This window comes from Spea bombifrons, chromosome 9 (genome assembly GCF_027358695.1).
Source record: "Spea bombifrons isolate aSpeBom1 chromosome 9, aSpeBom1.2.pri, whole genome shotgun sequence".
Classification (NCBI taxonomy): Eukaryota; Metazoa; Chordata; class Amphibia; order Anura; family Pelobatidae; genus Spea; species Spea bombifrons.
The window spans coordinates 5,812,059-5,832,180 of record NC_071095.1 but is presented as its reverse complement, the minus strand read 5'-3'; the positions used below and the strand labels follow the sequence as shown (position 1 = coordinate 5,832,180).

General features: G+C 38.5%; 1 protein-coding gene across 1 annotated transcript; it reads left to right on the top strand.

Moving 5' to 3' along the window:
- Window positions 1–384: 384 nt before the first annotated feature.
- Window positions 385–19,674, top strand: EXOC3L4 (exocyst complex component 3 like 4). Its single transcript, XM_053475469.1, has 11 exons — window positions 385–808; window positions 1,348–2,002; window positions 3,503–3,617; window positions 4,935–5,063; window positions 6,956–7,056; window positions 7,603–7,698; window positions 12,469–12,583; window positions 12,696–12,818; window positions 17,921–18,073; window positions 18,932–19,053; window positions 19,154–19,674. The coding sequence occupies exons 1-11, from the start codon at window positions 433–435 to the stop codon at window positions 19,317–19,319; spliced, it is 2,151 nt and encodes a 716-aa protein (XP_053331444.1). The 5' UTR covers window positions 385–432; the 3' UTR covers window positions 19,320–19,674.
- Window positions 19,675–20,122: the final 448 nt, after the last annotated feature.

The following is a 20,122-nucleotide window of genomic DNA, read 5'->3' as shown; positions in this document are numbered from 1 at the left end:
AGTAACTATCATGAGTAATGGGATAATCTCCTTTATCCTATAAACCCATAAATTAATTAACTCCATATGCTCCACATATATGACATTCATCATGTAGCATGTGGAGTAGGCACAAGGCTTTATAGACCCACCAGTCAGTTTCTCCATGTAAGTCCATAGAGCGACAGGGATGAATAAATAAGACATAATTATATATCATAACAGCTACATTCCACTAAGGTATGTACACGTGTGACAATATTACCCATTGTGTTGGTTCTTCTACAACATTGGGCATTCTTGGTAGGGTTTTTGATGTGGATGGTGGTTCCAAGGATGATCTGAAAGCCAAAGTTGGCCATTACTGGATAGATGGGTAAGACCATTACCAAACAATGGTGAAGTATTTTCTTGTTTTCCAGGTAGATGATTATATGGTGGCAGGGATAAAGAATGGAAACCAAGGTGGTAAAATCCATGTTGCCCGGTGCCGGTAACAGATCCAGAAACACCAGCATGGTGGATACACCTGATGAAGGCAACGGCTTCCTGAGGAACTGGCAGAGACATTCTGAACGTAAAGATGAGAGGCATGCAAGCTTTCGGCAAAGCTTCCCCAGCTTCAGGAAAAGTACAAGAAAATCAAAGAACAGAGATGAACGTGAAGAACAAGGTCCAGCTGAAAAGAAAGACATTCTTCAAAAATTCCGGAGTAGTTTTATAGCAAAAAATAGGTCTGGCATTAACAATTCCTCCAACAAATGTGACAATGAATCTGGAAATGAATTATCGAAGGAAGAAACAAGTGGAGGCCGGTTGCTGCTGTCGGGTAAGAGAGATGAATACCTTTTACTATCGTTTAATTAAATGTATGATGTCATGGGGGTAGGGGTGCTGGCCTGATTCTCTACACAGAGGAGAGGAAACCCCATGTTATGGGATGAAACGATATTGTTCGCACAAGATACAAATGCTCCAAGTAATCTGTCGGAGGTTCACATTCAATTTTTGTTTTGAGTCCCTCCCTGTTTTCTGTTGCCCAACTGGGACCACTTCCTTGGGAGTTGTCGTTAGAGGCAGAGCCGGGAGTTATTTATATTATTATTATTATTATTATTAATTTATTATTGTTTTTATTATTATAAATTTTATTTTTATTTATTTTTTATTATTTTAATTATGGTTATTATTCTTATTATTATTAATTTATTATTTTTTATTATTGTTTTTATTATTATAATTTTTTTATTATTTTAATTATGGTTATTATTATTATTATTATTATTGTATATAAATATTGAAATATATTAATATTTGAATGTCTTTCCGCTGTGTATTATAAACTACTAACATGGTTTTATCTGGCAGTGATGGAAATTAATGAACTTATCAATGAGAAAGATCTCCAAAGAGCCTTTACAAGCATTAAAGTAATGGAGGAACATCTGACTGAAGAATATAAGAATGGAATCTACAAGAGCAACACAGCAGAATACACAAGAAGAGCCAAAGACATTGACATGCTGTATGGTTCCCTTTTCAAACAGATAAAAGCCACTGTCAAAGACTCACTCGTACAAAGTCACGTGGATGAGCGATTGGTAAAATCTGTGGTCAACATTATTGACGAAGATGCTGCAGCCAATAAAAATCTGCCAATAGCTGATGCTAAATTGGAGACTCCGCCCCCCAGGAGCCCACGGAGATGGAAAACATTATGGAAGGAGGTTATACGAGAAAGCGTGACGGAAAGGATCGGCCTTGCTCCGATGACCCCAACAGTAAACGCGTCGTGGCTCGTGGAACATTTAGAATTCCTTAAAACAAATATCGTCTGGGACTTACTGAGAGTAAAGAATTCCCTGAAGCCCCTCTATCCTGAGGACTATGATGTCTTTGGAATGTATGCCGGAAGCTTTCACGATGCTTTGTCTTCTCACTTAAAATGCAACGTCTTGCCTCGTTCCTTGAAATTCAGTCAGTTGTACGCTTTGCTTAACTGGATTCTAAACACGTACACCAGGTAGGCCAACAATGTCATGTCTTGAAATACGAACAGTCTGTCCTACCACCTGATTTGAGTCCAACACCTCGAGAATAACATCAGCAGTCCTAATGGAACCATTAAAAGGGTAACTGGGTTAAAAGATAATAAGTTAAATTATTTTTAATAAGGAAAATGAATATAGAGGTATTGGTCGGTGAGAGCAAAAGGCAAACTGCTAAAACTTTGCCTTTTGTAGAAGTGGTCACACTTGCCAATAATCAGTTAATCAAAGGAATTTGATTAGCAGCACCTGTCTTAGCACCTTAATTTCCATTGAAGCAGTGAGGGTGTACTTAGTTGTTCACACATGGCTTCTCCATTTTGGCTTTATTTTTGTTGAATAAATCATGACACGGTGTAATATGTCATGTGTTATTTATCTGAGGTTGTATTTACCTAATTTTTAGACAGATGATTGTTATTATGGCCTGATATGTAAAATCATAGCATCCAAAGAGGATGTACTTTCTTTAACACATGCCTATACGTTCGGTTACTTTTGGAAAAGTGTAAACTGCTGAACGCATTAAGTATAATTTCTTTCTTAGCCTATAATCTAAGCATATGGCTTTTCAGCATTTCAAATCTGCCATCTGAGAGTTAAGTGCATTTAGCAGCTGGACATTATCTAATGTATATGAATTTACCTTGGGAATGTGCTTTGATTATTGGGTAATTGTTCGTCTTTCATAACGTATGTACTACAGGCAAAGTACAACCTTGACCAATTTCTATGGCAACGTATGAAACGATAACGTTACAGGATTATATAAAAAGCCTCCCATAAATGAGAAGTTGTCCTCGGAGTACATGTGAAAATGAAATGTATTTCTCAGTATATCCCATCCATATAAACTCATGCATAGAATATTTATATTATATATATTACTTTTTGAAATTAACAGCAACTAAACCAAAAATTAGGTAAATATTAGGTGTGCCGACACCTAACATTTACACAAATTTACACACTCATGCTTACACACACCTACACATACTCACTAATGTACACTTATACAAAACATATTCCCTCTTACAAATACATATTCATGCTAACACACACTTACACATACATATTCATGCTAACACACACATATACATTCATGCTCACACACATACATATTAATGCTAACACACTTAAACATACACTCTCATGCTTACACAATGTAGCATAACGTTATTTATCTTAAAGGCACCTCTGGATATGCTAATCTTAATTTTAACCCCTTAAGGACAATAGGCGGTCCCTAAACCCATTGAAAACAATGCATTTTGAGCCCGTACATGTACGGGCTTTGTCATTAAGGGGTTAAAAACTGTGAAAACTTAGAAAAAAAAAATCCATAGCTACGGAACATAATCTTTCTTATCAGATCATCTATAACATTCTTTCAAACAGCTTGAAATCTTCCAGCTCTCTAGAAATGACTGCGGAATAAAGATAATATCTGATGTTTGCTTTTACGTTTTTTTCAGTGATACTTTCATGGCTCATCCTGATCTCCAACCCGATCTTAAATCAGCCAGCCTTTCTTTATTAGATGACGAGAGTCTGAGAAAATTAAAGGAAGATTATGTAACAGCCCTGCGGGTAAGAGTTTCCCTCTCGTATTATCTGAGGATACACCTAGGGCCACATTCGCTGTAAGGCAGATGAGGCTTCCACCTGGGGTACTAATATTCTATGGGTGGTTCGGGAGAGGCTTTTATAGCCACACCCACTCATGCATATTCCCCACCCACGCTAGCTTTCAACTGGCTGCGCATGCTCTTTAAGCATGAGGTTTGACACCCCTCCCCTAAACCTACCAATGATGGCAGCCAGATGGTTCTAATAACCAACCTTCTTTAAATGAAATCCACGCCTTGTCAGGAGGTATTTCGAGTGCTCACCTGTGTTCAAGCAGGGATTTCAGCTGTTATATATCAGCGAAAAACGCACCAGCCGGGATGCTCAGATTAAATCGCAGACTACGAAGGCGTTAGCTCCAGACTATTTGACTCTGAGACCCTGAGATTGGGGTTAAAACCCCGAGATTCGGTGTAACCCCTTGACAGTTTCAAGGTACAGAATTCACACTGTGAAGAAGTTATTTCAACATCAAAATAATTTTAGTTCTTACAGATTCTTCATCAGTGTTTAAACCGTGCAGCATTGCAGTATTGGTAATTCTTTATCTGGGCTGGATCCATAAACGGCGTGTACCACCTGCTACCCAACATGTTCTGACGTATTAAGTTATTCGTTGGCTGCCATTTGTTGCAGGACAGGAATAACTAGAACTTGTTATGTCTTTCGCTTTGTGTTCAACCCTCCACACCCAATTTTAAAACTATTTGGTTGAAGGAAAAAGGATACGATTAGAAAACAGGAAGAATTCTATAACATGATAAAATTAAGATAACGCATTTGGGAATTGGGAATCTTATACTAGACTGTGTTTTCCTTGGTGTATTGTAACTCCTATCAACTCAGCCAAGGCTAACCAAATAACCGCTTTACACGCTTACCCCTAGGAATCATATGGATTTCTGTTTGTAAATGAGCAAGCATTTGGAAACATGTATCTATTCAATTATGTCTTAATAACAATATGAATAACCTTAGTGTCACGTCTGCCGTCACCCGGAAGCACACACCTCGGAAGTTCTTCGCTCTGAAACAGCTAGCAAGGGGGTTGAGATAAGAGAACAGAGATGTTCTGGATTTTTAAATCTGGCGCCTAGCATGGGATGGCAAATCTGGCAGCCGTCGGGTAATTGCACACCGCCTAGGGACCGGCCAGTAGCAGGTGCCAGCGGCGTGACGCTTAGCATTTCCTTTATCAATAACCAGTGTCTCAAACAGCAATACACGTAGATTCCCTTTAACTTTGCTAATAGATGTTATTTTTTTTCTGTAACACAGGAAACAATAAATAATTATTTGACCAAAATACTCGAAAATGAGAAGCAAAACTGGGAAACAAAAGAGGAACCAGAGGAAGAGGTATTACAAAACAGCTGCCTCTGCCCCATCTACATAGACATCGAGGAGGCAAGTAGAGCGGTGTCCCTCAAAGCAGTGCTGGCATATTATGTTCTCCAGGACACATGACATTTTCCCATGTTGCTAACCAGCACATGCAAGGTTACTCTGTTATGCAGCCCACATACTGCAGGGGGCAGCACTTTACACAAATTAAACACTCACTGGCCACTGGACCAAAATCTCTGAGGAATGTTTCCAGCACCTTGTGGAAAGTATGCCGTAAAGAAGGCAGTTCTGAAGGCAAAAGGGGGTCCAACCCGGTACTAGCAAGGTCTACCTAATAAAGCGGCCAGTGAGGGTATGCGTCCTGGAAAACATAGACAAAGTGATCACCCTAGATGTAGCCTCTGTACCTGTTAACCCCTTAATGACAAAGCCCGTACATGTACGAGCTCAATTGTTTTCAATGGGTTTAGGGACCGCCCATTGTCCTTAAGGGGTTAAATAAAGTTCAGTATATTATTAATTATTGATCAATAATAATTCTTGATGGAAACCGATCTAAACTTGCACATTATATACTAGGTCAGTTAACCTATATCAGCGTCTTTGTTGCGTTTACTTGCAATTCTGCATTTGGCCACTGGGCGGTGTCTTAAGTACTGAGTTTTTTTATGCAGCAGTTATACCCGCTTGGATCCTTTTTGTGCTGCTTCTTCAATACTACTTTCTATGGTCTTTCTTGTATGATGGCTGAGGGCTGAATACATTAATCTTCTTATCATAAATCTGCATTTACCTTCTGCGTACCGCTTTGGAACCTGGAATCTAGACAATGTTTGAATTTTGTATCACTATTGTAAATTTCCACATACATTTAAAAAAAAAAATGCTTTAATTAGCTTCAGTCTTACTAGAAACTCTTAAAAGTACAAAATGCAGTTATTGTCTTATTGTAACGAGTGAGTCATAGACCTCAGGTGCTTATATACTCTACGACTTATTGTTGGCGGAGAATTCCAGGGGGTTTTTAAAAACTGCAATTTTAGATCCATTTGCATTTCAATGACTTTTGCACAGGAATCACAACAGCAGATATACTAGTATGTAAAGTGCTGTTAATTTGCAATAGAAATAATAGGAGTTTAAAAATACCAATGCGCATACAATTAACTCTTCTTGGGCAGTTTTTTTTTATATAAAAACTGCTGAAATTCTATTCAAGTCTCTAACTTCAGCAAGCAGATATTTTTAAAACCTGATTTAATTAAAACCTGCCATGAAGTTTTATTTAGTAAAGAGATAGAATTGTTCCGGGATTTCAATTCTGGCCCTATTAACTAATTCTACAATAGGAACATTACGTTGGTGACTTCTGCAGTATTTTACCCAATAATTGTTACATTTACAATGGCTAATTGAAAGTTCTCTCTTAATTCTGGTGAAAATGGTAAAAAAAAAAAAAAAAAAAAATTATTACTATAGCAACGAAGACAACTCTCCAATCAGCAGTAACGTTCAAGTGGTTGTTATGGTAATAAAACCATTTTAAAAAACATTTCACCAGAATTAATATTTTTAAACGACCCATATTCCAGAGATACATTTATTGAAATAAATAACCCATTTAATGATACAATTTTTTTTATTTTTTTTTTAATAAATTGTAGAATCCAACAACTTTCTAAGTTTATTTATCTTTTTTTTCCTGTTTATTCTGTTTATACATCAACCATAATCCAGGGAAGCTTCTTATTGGGTGTAATCAGAAACACGTAAAAATTAGCCATGTCCTGGAAAAAAAATGGCTGATATCAAAACACTAATCCTAGCTCTATGACCTCATTTTCATTCTTTTCCTACAGTCAAGAATGGAAATTTTTTTGCCAATAAAATATAATTTAATAATCTATGCACAGGTTGCTAAAATAATAAATTATGTTTTTTTTCTCTTTTAGATGACTGGGAAACATGTTAGAGAGTCAACAAATCTTTCAAAAGATTTAGAAACGCCAACATTCCACACATGTATGGAGGAGCTAGCAACGTTTGCTGCAAGGTTTCTATTATTCTATACTAATTCATTCTTCTAACTTCTTGATTCAATTGGGGAAAGTTAAAATAACTAATAATAATAATAATAATAATGATAATAATAATAATAATGATGATAATAATAAAAATAGTAACGATAATAATAATAATAATAATGATAATAATAGTAACGATAATAATAATAATAATGATAATAATAATAATAGTAACGATAATAATAATAATGATAATAATAATAATAGTAACGATAATAATAATAATAATAATAATAAATGTAGACAAATTATACAGGTATTTTTCATTCAATCTAAATACAACTGAGAAATAATCACAAGCTAGTAAACGTATTCATTAAGTATCTAAATTAAAATTGAAAACGCTACTTCATTAAATGAAGGGTTAAAAATTTGTATTTCTCATAAAAATTCGTGTAAAAGATTTGGTAACGCTGTTCTGTATAATGTTAATTATTTCCAAAGAAAGAGTTATATATATAAAAAACTGCTGAAAGTAACCAAATAATATCCTTTTTTTTTTTTTTCCTTCTTAGATTTCAATCAGAATTTACTGCCAGCTTCCAGGAACCGTTCGGCGGCTTTTTTGTTCAATATTTTGTTATCTACGTAAATAGCTTCATCAAATTAAGGTAAGCAATTACTTTTACAGTTATTTTTGGAATGGTGAAAATTATATTTTGTATTATCTTTTTTTTTATTATTATTATTTAATGCCAAATGCCATCGGTACAATATTCTTATTAAGAGATAGAAGAGAGGGGGCAGTCGTTCTCTCTGTCTCTATAAATAAAAGTCTGGCTACAAGACCATAGAACTAAAAATGTGGACCTTTTAACTCTGACAACGCTCAGCCAGCCATTGGTACATTGTTTTTAGGATTGGTTACGTGTCATTATGACCGTCTTTATGAACATTTCTGAGGGGTCACCTGGTGAGTGTCTTTAACGCTATGACTTAATGGCTCAGATGCCTATAGGGTGACCTTGCCTCACATTTCATTAACGTTACAAAATGATGTCATACAGCACCCCTGCTTTAGACCTTTCAATGTTCTGTATTGTTCACGATGAGTTTATTTCACATTTTTCTTAGCCGTTAAGTCACCTGAAAAAAAACAAAACCATATTGAATAAACCAAAAAAAAAAAAAAAACTTCCGTCAGGTGCCCCCGAATATAAATATATATATATATATATATATATATATATATATATACACACATATATACACACTCGGCTCTCAATCACTTCGTTCTTTGTTTTTGGTTATCTCCTGGCACACACAACACGCTTATCGGTTTCCTGGACACCTGCCTTTTTTATCGTTGCTCAATTTTACGTCCACACCAGGAAGCGCAGGAAAATATAAAAGTTTTATTGGGTTTTCAAAGGGTGGACGACCTCTTCTTGTTTGGATGGCTTAGCATAAAATGACCACTAGATGTCACCCAAAACAAAACGACGCCGATGACTCACGGGACTTCCTGTAGCAGATTCTTTACATATCTTTGTATCGTTGTTGTGTTTTTACTTTATGAGAGAAGAATCTGTTTACTGCAGCAAATAATAATATTACAAGGATAGATAGATAGATTCAAGTACATGTAAGGTGCTGCCCCCTGCAGTATGTGGCTTGTAATTGATTCCATTGTGTGAGTTCATACACCCCACATACTTCACAGGCTTGTGAAATGCATGTGTCCTGGGAAACATGGTCGATGTGGTCAACCTAGCAGATCTAAGGTCAAAGCGTGGAGCAATATACATTGTAAAATCAGAGGCTTCAAGGTCAACCGTTGAACTTTGTTGAATATGTTGGATTTGATTTAACTCCCGCAAAGGAGACGTCACAGCTACAGGCGGCTCAACCGATATAAGAGCGGCTCATGCTTCAGGAAAGGCCGACAAGTCTGACGCCTAAAGATCTTCGCCTCTGTCTTGGAGCAAATCGGGTATCTTTGGTTATCATGAGAACAAACAGCACAGTGTTCTCATCACCCCGTATTTATTCCATTCCAGAACCCGACAGAGTTCTGTGGAAATGGACTGCAGACTCTTGATTTAGGGACTGTCGTGGGAAATCCGGGACATGTGGTCACCCTTCCTGTGCATTATCTGCTAAAGCCTATTGTTTGTGCTACGTAGACATAGACATAAATGTATCGCTTCCTTATTTAAAGGATCTATGCGCACCCACAGCTAACCGGAAAAGAAAAAGAGATCTACACTAGCCAACAAAAAAGCACCTTTTCAACCTTAATGACGAACATGACCAAGAAGTGCTCTTAGCGGGGCTGTTATAGATGTACTTCACCGTCAAACAAGTCATCTTGACCCGATCTTAATGTTATACAATAATCAGCAACCTCCTCTATTGTAATCATCAAATAATCAAGTCTACGCACCCAGTAAAACACTTGTCACTAATTCTGTTGGTTTTTGGCGGTACCCGTGAGAGATACTTAGAAGAACCCGGCCAGGCTTGTGCCAGAAACATTCTTTGTGTTACAATGTATCCTGGCAGACCTGATCGACCAATCGTATCAGGAATTACTACTGTAAGGAACTGCTGGAAAAAAAAACCCAAAGGTGTTGGACGTTATAATCTTTTTACAGAACCTACGGGTGCAACTCTTAACCCCTTAAAGGACAATGGGCAGTCCCTAAACCCAGTGAAAACAATGCATTTTGAGCCCGTACATGTACGGCCTTTGTCATTAAGGGGTTAAGTAGAGCGCAATTAGAGAGGCACAACTTCTTAGGCCCCAAGGCTCATGTAACATTTTGAAAATTCTATTAGCATCCTGAAAGGGTTGATTTACCGAACAACGAGCTTTGGGTCTTAGTAGCTGGGTTGATGCCAGGAACTATTCTTCTGACGCTTGGTTTGACTTTGGGTTCTTGGGCAGTTCTTGGCCTCCTTAGCAGTTTTCACCCCTTGACCTTGGATTGTATTTGGATTCTGTCTCATACTTGCGTTACCATCAATTGTCAACAACAGACGTTCTCTTGGCCCAGTTCGACTTCTACGATTGTCAAGGCTACAAGAGGATCCCTTGGAGGTTTCTCTTCTATTTTAATTCACCAATTCATGGATAAATAAAAAATTTTCAATACTGCATTCCCACAAATTGCCCTTGGGATTTCCCCCTGGGATTAACCAAAGCCAGAAACGTTTGACTTTACGGTCAGCTATTTCTTCAAATAGTTGTGGATTCTTCGGCACCTGCTGGGGCGAAACAAAGGCCGATGACTTATGAGTTTTTGAGATGGACGCTAACGGGAGAAGATGTTGATTCTGCGAATGGCCGGTACGCGGTGCCAGGTTCTCTAAAAACACAGGGATCGCAAGAATAAACTTGTGAAATAATGAAAGAGCGTAGAGTTTCCAGAGGAGGAAGCCATTGTTATTGTTAACTACTTGATTAATGTATCTTGGACTGGAGCCACCCAGTGCCGCCTTCATAGGAGCCGCTGCCAGAAACGGGGAGTATTTCACATTTAAAAAGTTAATAAATGCCAGAGGAGGAAATATCTCTCCACGCTGGTTACGTTACTCTTACCGGTCAAACTTCCCTCTGTTTCGGAATCATTAAGCTGCTCTTCCTGGATACTTTTCTTGCGAAGCTTGTTGTTCTTGGCGTTATTGAATCGTCGTTAGCCCCCCCCCAAAAGTTATATCTCCATAAAAAAACATGTAAGCTGCTTGCAGAGACTCAAATGCTACACCTGCTTCCTCTGTTTTATACACGGTAAGCGGTCATTTGGAGACAACTGTAACATAAGCACGTTTGTAGATACAATGTATATATATAATGGGTACGTTAAAGATATGTTATTGTCTAACTAGTGATATAAACATCAGGGGACATTCTAGGAAGCATTTTAAAGGAAAACAATCACAGCCACATGGAATTAGGGCCCAATGAGGTCAGAAGATCCAGTCTCAGGTCGTAGACGGGTTCACCAGCTGCCACTCGGCCTAATAAACTTTTGTAGACAAGGCTATAGAAGCGAGGGGTCTCCTTTGGTGTCACTCTTATAAACAGAAATAATATGAGATTTCCTAGCATAGATCCTAATATTTCATCAAACCGGTGGAGATTGAGGCGTCATCAAACCGGTGGAGACCCTCAACGCACACAGGCCCACTTTTACTATTTGCCCACAATGAACATTTAAGTGAATTTGGAGTGATACATCAAGACAAATGATCGTTGTTAAGTTCGGGAATGTGAAAATATAGCCCTGAAACCCAATAATGAATCCTCTCAGCTCAGAACCCATCCGGACAAGAATTACACCTGGACTTTTTAAAGGAACCCAGGGCCGCTACGCAAGGGTAATACATTGTTTTTTAACAAGCGTGAGCATTTTTTTTTAAATCCTGATTATCTCGTCTTGTCTATGGCTCCAAGATTTCATTCTCTTTTCCTAAATGGTTGGGGTTTTTTTTTTTTTACGTCAAAAAAACATCAGTCTGATAAAATCCTTTGGCACCAACATGCTGGGGGTGACTGCATCTAAAACCAGTGAATCCAGTTAATCTCCCAGTGCCCTGGAGTGGGATTGTGGCACAACAAGGTCATGTTCACCTTTGTCCAAAGCTGGCCCCTGGTGACGATCTCCTACTAGTAACTGGACTGTGGTTTTTTTTTAATATATTTAAAATGAAAACGGCTCATCTCTGGATAGACATGCTTCTAATCCTCCGCAGGAATGTGCAGCATCATCTTTTTCGAGTTTAATGCCTAATTAGAAATAACGTTCCGTGTGTTTTTGTAAGCTGTGAAGTACTCCCCGTGCATACTAACGGAGCCCATGGCCAATTCCTCTTCAACAGAATTTCTTTTCGGCCTTTGTTTCTTGTACCCATCTAAGGAAAGCAGTCCTTCCCTCTGTGTGCCAGCAATGTCAATTCCATAAACCTCTTTGAGAGGGCTTTAGATACGTGAAACAGCCTCTCGGCGGAAGTGGTAGAGGATAATACAATGAGGGAATTTAAACATGCGTGGGATAGGAATATGGCTCCTGAATATAAGACGAGACCAACGACTGATTAAGGTTTCAGAGATAATGTGCAGACTGGCCGAATGGTTCTGATCTGCCATTAAATTTTGTGTTTCTCCATTGGTGAAATGACAAATGATTTCGATACATTGTATGAACGGAGCATAATTCTGGTAAACTGCAGTTTAACGTTGATAAATGCAATATAATGCACTTGGCTGAGAAAAATCCAGAGGCGCAGTTCAACATTAACGTTACTGTATGGTCAGAGATTAGTTTAGGGTCATTGTTTCCGATGATTTAAAGGTAGACAGGGAATCAATGACATCATCTAATGTCAGATCTCTGTCTATGCTAAATTATTACAAAACCGTATTCGTTTTTTTGCAGTAACAACCCAAAGCAGTCAGATGCCGAGCCCTGCAGGACGGCAGAAACCAGCTTGAGTGATGCCGTCAGCACTTTGAAGGAACATTTCTTCCGTCTTTTCACCACGGCCACTCTGGTGAGTGGTGCCTTTGAATCCCACGTGCAGCCGGTGCCCATAAGGTACAAAATATACATTTTTAATGGGTTAGTTCAAAATTCAACAGCGTAATTCCCTGTTTATGTTACAGCCGCACTTCAAGAAGCTTCTCACAAAAGCGTGGTTGGCCAAAAATACGGCATTCAAGGCAATAATTAAGCTGACTAATGATGGATGCCAGTACCTGAAATATTTAATCGCACCTCTTGATAAGGTATGTTACCATCCTTGACCATGGAGAGGATTCACGACAGCTAAGGAAATGAGTCGCAGGTCAAGTGGAGACCAGTTGGACTCCATAAGTTTTTACTGGAACACTAATCTAAGAGAGAGAGAGAGAGAGAGGGAGTTCTCAGAGTGCCCGGAATGTTTGTATGGATTATCAGTGATTTGTATAATGTTAACTCAGAGGGGGGGGGGCTTTTTCACCTTTACGAAGAAGATTTCGTCGTCTCTGCCCGGAATATTTTCAGGGGAATATCCAGCTTTGCTGTGTGGGCTGTAAACATAGTCATTATTTAAAGGGTTCCTTCTAACTTTGGAATTATTATATGGAAAAAGAAAAAAAAAGCTGTCTTATTTCTTATTTACGAGGTGGTAGAGCAGTATGTGAAAATTCATATTCGGGGCTAAAAAAGTAAAGCTGATCTATCTGAATAATGTTTACTAAAATCAGCAAAATGTAATGGAAATTTGCCCTATGTATATAACGTGGGATCAGCCATCCTATTCTCAATATTATTCCTCCGGCTACGTTATCTCTTCATTATTGTTAAGTTGCTGACTGTTGTGTGTTGGTTCCTGTAGGAGAGAGAAGGAACTTTAAGACTGGAAATTGATTAGATAATGCTATATTTTAAAATTAAATATGTCCAAACACTTACACAGAGTGACCACTAAAGTGTGCAGGCCATAGGGTGGGTCAATAAATTGATTTAATTGCTAAATGTTGTTAAAGTGACAATATTGTTAGCGTTTTTAATCAAGGGCATCCAAATTTGAAGTTAATGTGATGATTACATTAAAAATCAGTATGAGGATGTGTAAGTGTGTGTATTTTAGCATGAATGTGTTTGTTAAAGTGTATTAGCATAAGTGTGTATGTGTGTGTTAGCATGAGTGTGTATGCGAAAGTGTGTGTGTTAGCATGAGTGTGTATGTGTGTTAGCATGAGTGTGTATGTGAAAGTGTGTGTTAGCATGAGTGCGTATGTGAAAGTGTGTGTGTTAGCATGAGTGTGTATGTGTATTAGAATGAGTGTGTATGTGAAAGTGTGTGTGTTAGCATGAGTGTGTATGTGTGTTAGAATGAGTGTGTATAGGAAAGTGTGTGTTAGCATGAGTGTGTATGTGTGTTAGAATGAGTGTGTATAGGAAAGTGTGTGTTAGCATGAGTGTGTATGTGTGTTAGAATGAGTGTGTATAGGAAAGTGTGTGTGTTAGCATGAGTGTGTAAAAAGTCTGCCAGTGTGTACGTTACCGGGTGGGGGTGGTAATGGGCCATTTGGCTTAGCCTGGCTCGATCCAAAAGGTGCCAGCCTTCCTCCCCAACTCCGGCGTAGCAAGGCCCCATCCTCTCCCTCCGCCTTTCCCGGCCCCAGTATACGTGTCTCACATGTGATAAAAATAGAATTCTTTGTGTACATTGTGAAGAAACTTCTTCAAGTATGGTGTGGCTTGTACTTTCACAAATGGAATCAATATTGCAAAATTTTTACAAAAGGGGAACTTTTATTAAGCAGAAGAAAGTTTATGAGCTTTTTTGTGTTGCTTAATATGATTTAGTGCGCCTACGGGATATATATATTAGAGCACCCACTCACCCTCACACATATCTTCTGCACTTTTATCTTTAATACGCAGAAACACAATTACAAACATAAACTCCAAAATACTGTCATTGCTTCTGTAATTATTCTGTCCTTTTTTCAGGAAATTACTGAAGTAATGCTGACATATTTTAAAAAATATGTATAGAATCCTAGTAACTCAATTCTTTGAGCTGCCAGGTTGCAGCTTTACATATGGATATGTTTTTAGACCTAGTCCTACGCAGACGGGGAACATGTAGCACCAGGGTGTGATTTGGGTCCTACAACGCCAAGTGGTACTTACTTAGAATGAAAGGAATAATGAGAAGACTAAGCCAGAGTCTTGAAGGACCATCTAACATACCAACGGTCTACCAGGAGAGACCAGTGATACATGGTTCATGACAAGCGGAACCAGAACCACGGGTGGCCTTTATGGCCATGCAACTCTGAAGGCTGTTCTCCTGTAAGCTAGCTAGATAACTGGTGCTCCTGGGTTGGGACCAACCCTGTGAGATAATGTCCCCATCATAGATTATAGGTCTATGACCATAAATACATTATTCTTTCCTTATAAACCGGCATAAAAGGTGGATTCAGACTAATCCATAAACTAACAAAGAACTCCTTCATATATGGTGGTAAAAAAAAAATATAATATCACTTTGAAGTCCAAAAAGGAACTTGTTTTAAAAGAACAATGAGCTTGAAGGAGATAAAACCGTGAGAAAACAAAAGCACGTTGTTGCTTCCCACATTAGAATGTTTTTGCATGTCTAGCTGTAACCGTTTCCTGAAAGGCTCGTGATGATCAGGTGTATAACGACATTTACGATAAATGACTTTCATTTGTAAAAAAAAAAAAAAAAAAACCTGTTTTGATTCATTATGTTAAAGAGGTGGCGCCACCTTTTTTTTTCGGGAGCTCGTTAAACCCAAGCAACATGTTGCGAATCGCATCGGCGGGCATTCCCGGAAAAAGATTTGGGCAGAAATAGTAATATTGTTCCATGTGTGAAACGTTACGTCATCGTGAGCGGTCACGTGACATTTGCCTTGTGATCACATGTCGCCCAAGCCAGACATGAGAACACGTTTATGCCCACAAGAGTTTTCCTGGGGTGGAAATTGTTTATTATTTTCTCATAATTATTTGTGTTACTATTGCTAAACCTTGTGTAGGTTCTCCCCAGAGTATCTCTAAGAAGACACCTAGTAAGGAAAACCCCGGTGTGGTTAACTCAGGTCTTTGGGTCGTGTCTAGTCCTCAACCGGGCCAGACCGGCACTTTAAGGCCGGGGCTGCCTGATGACATATGTGCGTCCAGCGGCTGGATACACGCGTCTGCACATTAAGGTTTTTTGACGGACATAGCCAGCCATTGGCGACACACTGAAGAACCTGATCTTGGTAGAGTATGGGGCGCCGATGGCCAGTGGCCCACCAGACATTTGCCTTGTTCCAGATGGCCAGTCTGGTCATGATTTTTGGAAAAAGGTTAACATTCTGATTTGACTTCCCCCGACATAGAGGCATTGATTCCGCCCCATCTAGTCGCCCATTTTTCTTGGTCTAAAGACTCAAACCTTAGACCCATATGCCTACGTGAGCCACGGGTGTGTCGTATACCGCGATACAGTAACACGCTCACGCTCGTGTCAACTCACCCCAAGCACACTCGGGAAAGGGTTAGGTCATGGCGTTGGGTCTTTGCGCTTGATTGATTTGTTTCTGTGCCCCTGACATACGTTGCTTCCTGAGCGTTTCCCTTTCTCGCAGGTGGCGGTATGACTGTTTCCTGTCTGCGTTCTCTTTCATTTGCATTTTCAAAAACGTTTTACCAAATGTATCGGGTTTTCCTCCTTGCGTCACTATGATTTTTGTCCTATACTTCATGCTATTGAAGCTATATAAATGCCGATGAACAGATGTTTCTACCCATTTGAAGGAGACCACACATGGGCCGATGCTGTCCATTATATTACATGTTAATATTATATCTATTATTCTATGAGTAAAGTTTGAATACACGTCAGGATTTAGACAATGCGGATCCTAAATGGATTTTAAAAAGTGTTGTTACGTCACTTAGCGTTTCGTACGGTTAGTGTTGATCTATACAAAGCAGAAATGCAATCCATGAACCAACAAACAAATAGTTAATATCGATCAGAAAAGTCACAAGTCTAACGTCCCCCCAGGGAGGGGGGGGAATGCAAAAAAATATCTTGTATTCTAAGTGGGTTGCTGCCCAGCAACTATTAACTAAGTGTCTAACTTAGAAGATATCGGCCATATGAACAGTGGGGACATACTTTGTTGTCGTGGCTCCAAATCCAAAAAAAACACCTTTAAATTTGGACCACTGGACCATTGATCTTGAGATGGATCAAACTCTTCTGTCTTCACTTTCTACTGAATCAACCCTAAAGTAGCAGAAAGGAAACGTTAGCGCATTTCCGTGAATGTATAGTTTATAACAGGAAGGAAAACCGTATAGTAGGCAGGATATTAAGCATTGTGTGAACCTCTGTGTAAGGCAGAATGCAGGGAAGGGGTGGCAAAATTCTGGTCTGGGGTCAATCTCATCCAGGTGGCTGTAGTAATAAAATAAGCCTAAAATGTAGTAATAAAAGTAAAAAGGGTTAGATCATTTACATTAACCAAGACATGGTGTAACTTTAAATATTAAGGGCTACAAGACGGAGCACCTAATGGCCAAAACATTGGCATTTAGAAATATATACAAAATCTACACATTTAGTAATAAAGTAAGCCTACAATGTATTTGTTATTAATATTCCTATTGTATTCTGCCCAGTCCCGAAAGGGAATACATAAAAAGAGCACAGAAAGGATTCAGTCAATGAGTAAGTTCTTCCTGGCGTTGGTTTTACTCTTGACTACGCCCGGTGGCTGTAAGTGGAACTGCAAGTAAATCACGACATAAAGCTTCAGGGCAGCGGCTCAAAATAACGAAATCACGACAAAAACTATTCTAGGAGGATTGTACCCTTACAAAAAATTACTGCAGTTTTTCTGAAGTAATACTGCAGTTTTTTGGACATGAAAAAACTGCAATACTGCACTTTTACTGCAGTATTACTGCACATTTACTGCAGTTTTACTGCATTTGTACTTCACTTTACTGCAGTTTTACTGCACATTTACTGCACTTTTTTTTTATATTGCAAACCTACAGTTGTACTTCAATGTACTGCAGCTTTATTGCATTTGTACTTCCGTACAAAAATAACTGCAGTAGAACTGCAGTACAGTGAAGTACAAATGCAGTAAAACTGCAGTAAATGTGCAGTAATACTGCAGTAAAAGTGCAGTATTGCAGTTTTTTCATGTCCAAAAAACTGCAGTATTACTTCAGAAAAACTGCAGTAATTTTTTCGTAAGGGTAAACATACACACCAACGTATTTGGAAAATGAATAATGTAATCTGTAATTGGAATGTAGGATATTTTTTTTTCTGTAAAAATCTTTTACCCAACAGGATCTTGCAAACAAAGTTTACAAGCATCTGGTACAACAATACATCATACAGATCATGAAGAGGAAAATGCGTTTAAGAAACCTGAACCGCAAGAAAGCAGCCCAGTGCATGAGCCAGGAGTGTAAGGAGTTAAAACTTACAGCGACGGAGCTGGTAAGGAGCCTGTACATTTGGAGATTTGGGGGTTTTTTACCTAATTTTAATTTATACATTTTTTTCCAACTGTTTTTCCTATGTGGACACCTTTTATAAATCTCCATCAGGCATGAGAAAAATATATATTAGCCTAAAGAGTAAGCCGAGTCTTAAACTCAAAGTTGATACCTTTTCTAATGTGACATAAGCTTAAGGGACCTCAACGGTCTCTTTTTTAACTGAAATCACATCTAGGAAGAAGTGTATTTTTATTATTTAAAAATGTACCCCAAAGAAAAGCCGTCTCCGTCACACAAATTAAGAATTTTTACGTTGTTTTTTTTTTAAAACGTCTCCGGCTTGGAATACCGAGAGCTTGCCCCATACCGTAGAGCGCTGGCATGTCTCTCAATCACCTTGTCACTTGTCCCTCGATGTACCAGACTGAATATTCCCATGATCAGCATTCCGCGAGTCTCATTCAACAAATATGTATGTTAACGCAGCTGGGTGTATTTGCAATGTGACCCTAGACACAAGTGATGTCATAACCTGATGCTGATGAGATAACACAATATCATTTTTTTTTTATTTCCGATCCTATTGAGAACATTTGTTGGAGAAACAAAATGGCGGACTAGACTTGGCCCAATGGGTCTTATCTGCGGTCAAATCCTATTTCTAAGATTCTATGCCCGTAATACTTTCTATGAAGATGTTTTATTGTTTCACCAACGATTCCAAGGGAATTCTGGTACCTTAAAGCGTTCTAAGAAACCAAAATGTTACATTTCTGACCCATTCACCAATGCTATAGGTATGTTAGGGTCTCTCATAGGGTGATGATCTAACCATGTGTGGTGTCTTCACTTTTAGGGGTCTGATCTTGAACATTTATTCCCCGCCATTCATTATATTTCTGAATTAATCCGTTTGAGGAAGAAAGATGGCATACAGCTGCAGCTTGAAATATTATACAAGAAGTATCCAGATCTTGGGTAAAGAAATAATGGGGTGGCTTCGGTCTTGGCTACTCACGGACTTTCTATATGAACATGTATGGCCAGTGGCCTTCTCTGATCCATTCTTCTATTGCAGAGAGGAACACGTGTACTCGATCCTGTATTTACAAGGCATGGGGAGAAGGAAAAGGAGTTTGCTGATGAATTATTTCAGAGAATTGGAGAAGAAGGAGCCTCGACCATCATCAGACGGACCTCTCTTTGCAGACATTGAATGTTCTACGCGAACCACGTGCTTTTAAAGATATCCTTTTGGTTCTGTTTGTGAAGTGCAGATGATCGACCAGTTTTGGAACCCACACGGTACTTACTGAGATTCAAAGAACAGATCATATGGAGTCGTACATTTGGAATGTTCCAATGGACATGGGTTCTAATTTGCCTGACTTGCTCTAGAACCTTGGTCTAAAATGCCGGCTCTCAGTAGTGATGTATATGAAGTGCTAATAAATATCTAAAATATATATATGAATTTACACGTCAAAAATGTGGTCATACTTAAATAATGAAACCCTAAGTGAACTTCTTATAGTCTCGATATTGTAGGAAATTTTAGAAATACCTATCATTTTTAATAAATATATAAGTGTTGTAAAAGTTGTATTGAATCTGGTATGTATGTTATCATCATTTTGAGAATATGAGACGTGTGAAGAACAAGAATGTTTCGACTTGAATAGCTTTAACCCCTTAATGACAAAGCCTGTACATGTACGGGCTCAAAATGCATTGTTTTCAGTGGGTTTTGGGACCGCCCATTGTCCTTAAGGGGTTAATAATCATATATGGGATAGTATGTATGTATGGGCCATGAGTAGCCATGATTGGGCTTGTCTTGGCCTCTGCTTGACCCATTGCTACATGTAGGAGAGTCAAAGCCTGTTAGATGTCCTCACAAGGCAACATTGTATCAATAGTTGGCCAACTGAACATCACATAGAAATCCTTCCTTTAATCACAGAATAAGGAAGTTCTTGGCTAAATGCTGAGGATTTCTAGAAAAAAAAGAACCCGATTTTTGAAATTGAAACTAAAATTAACAAAA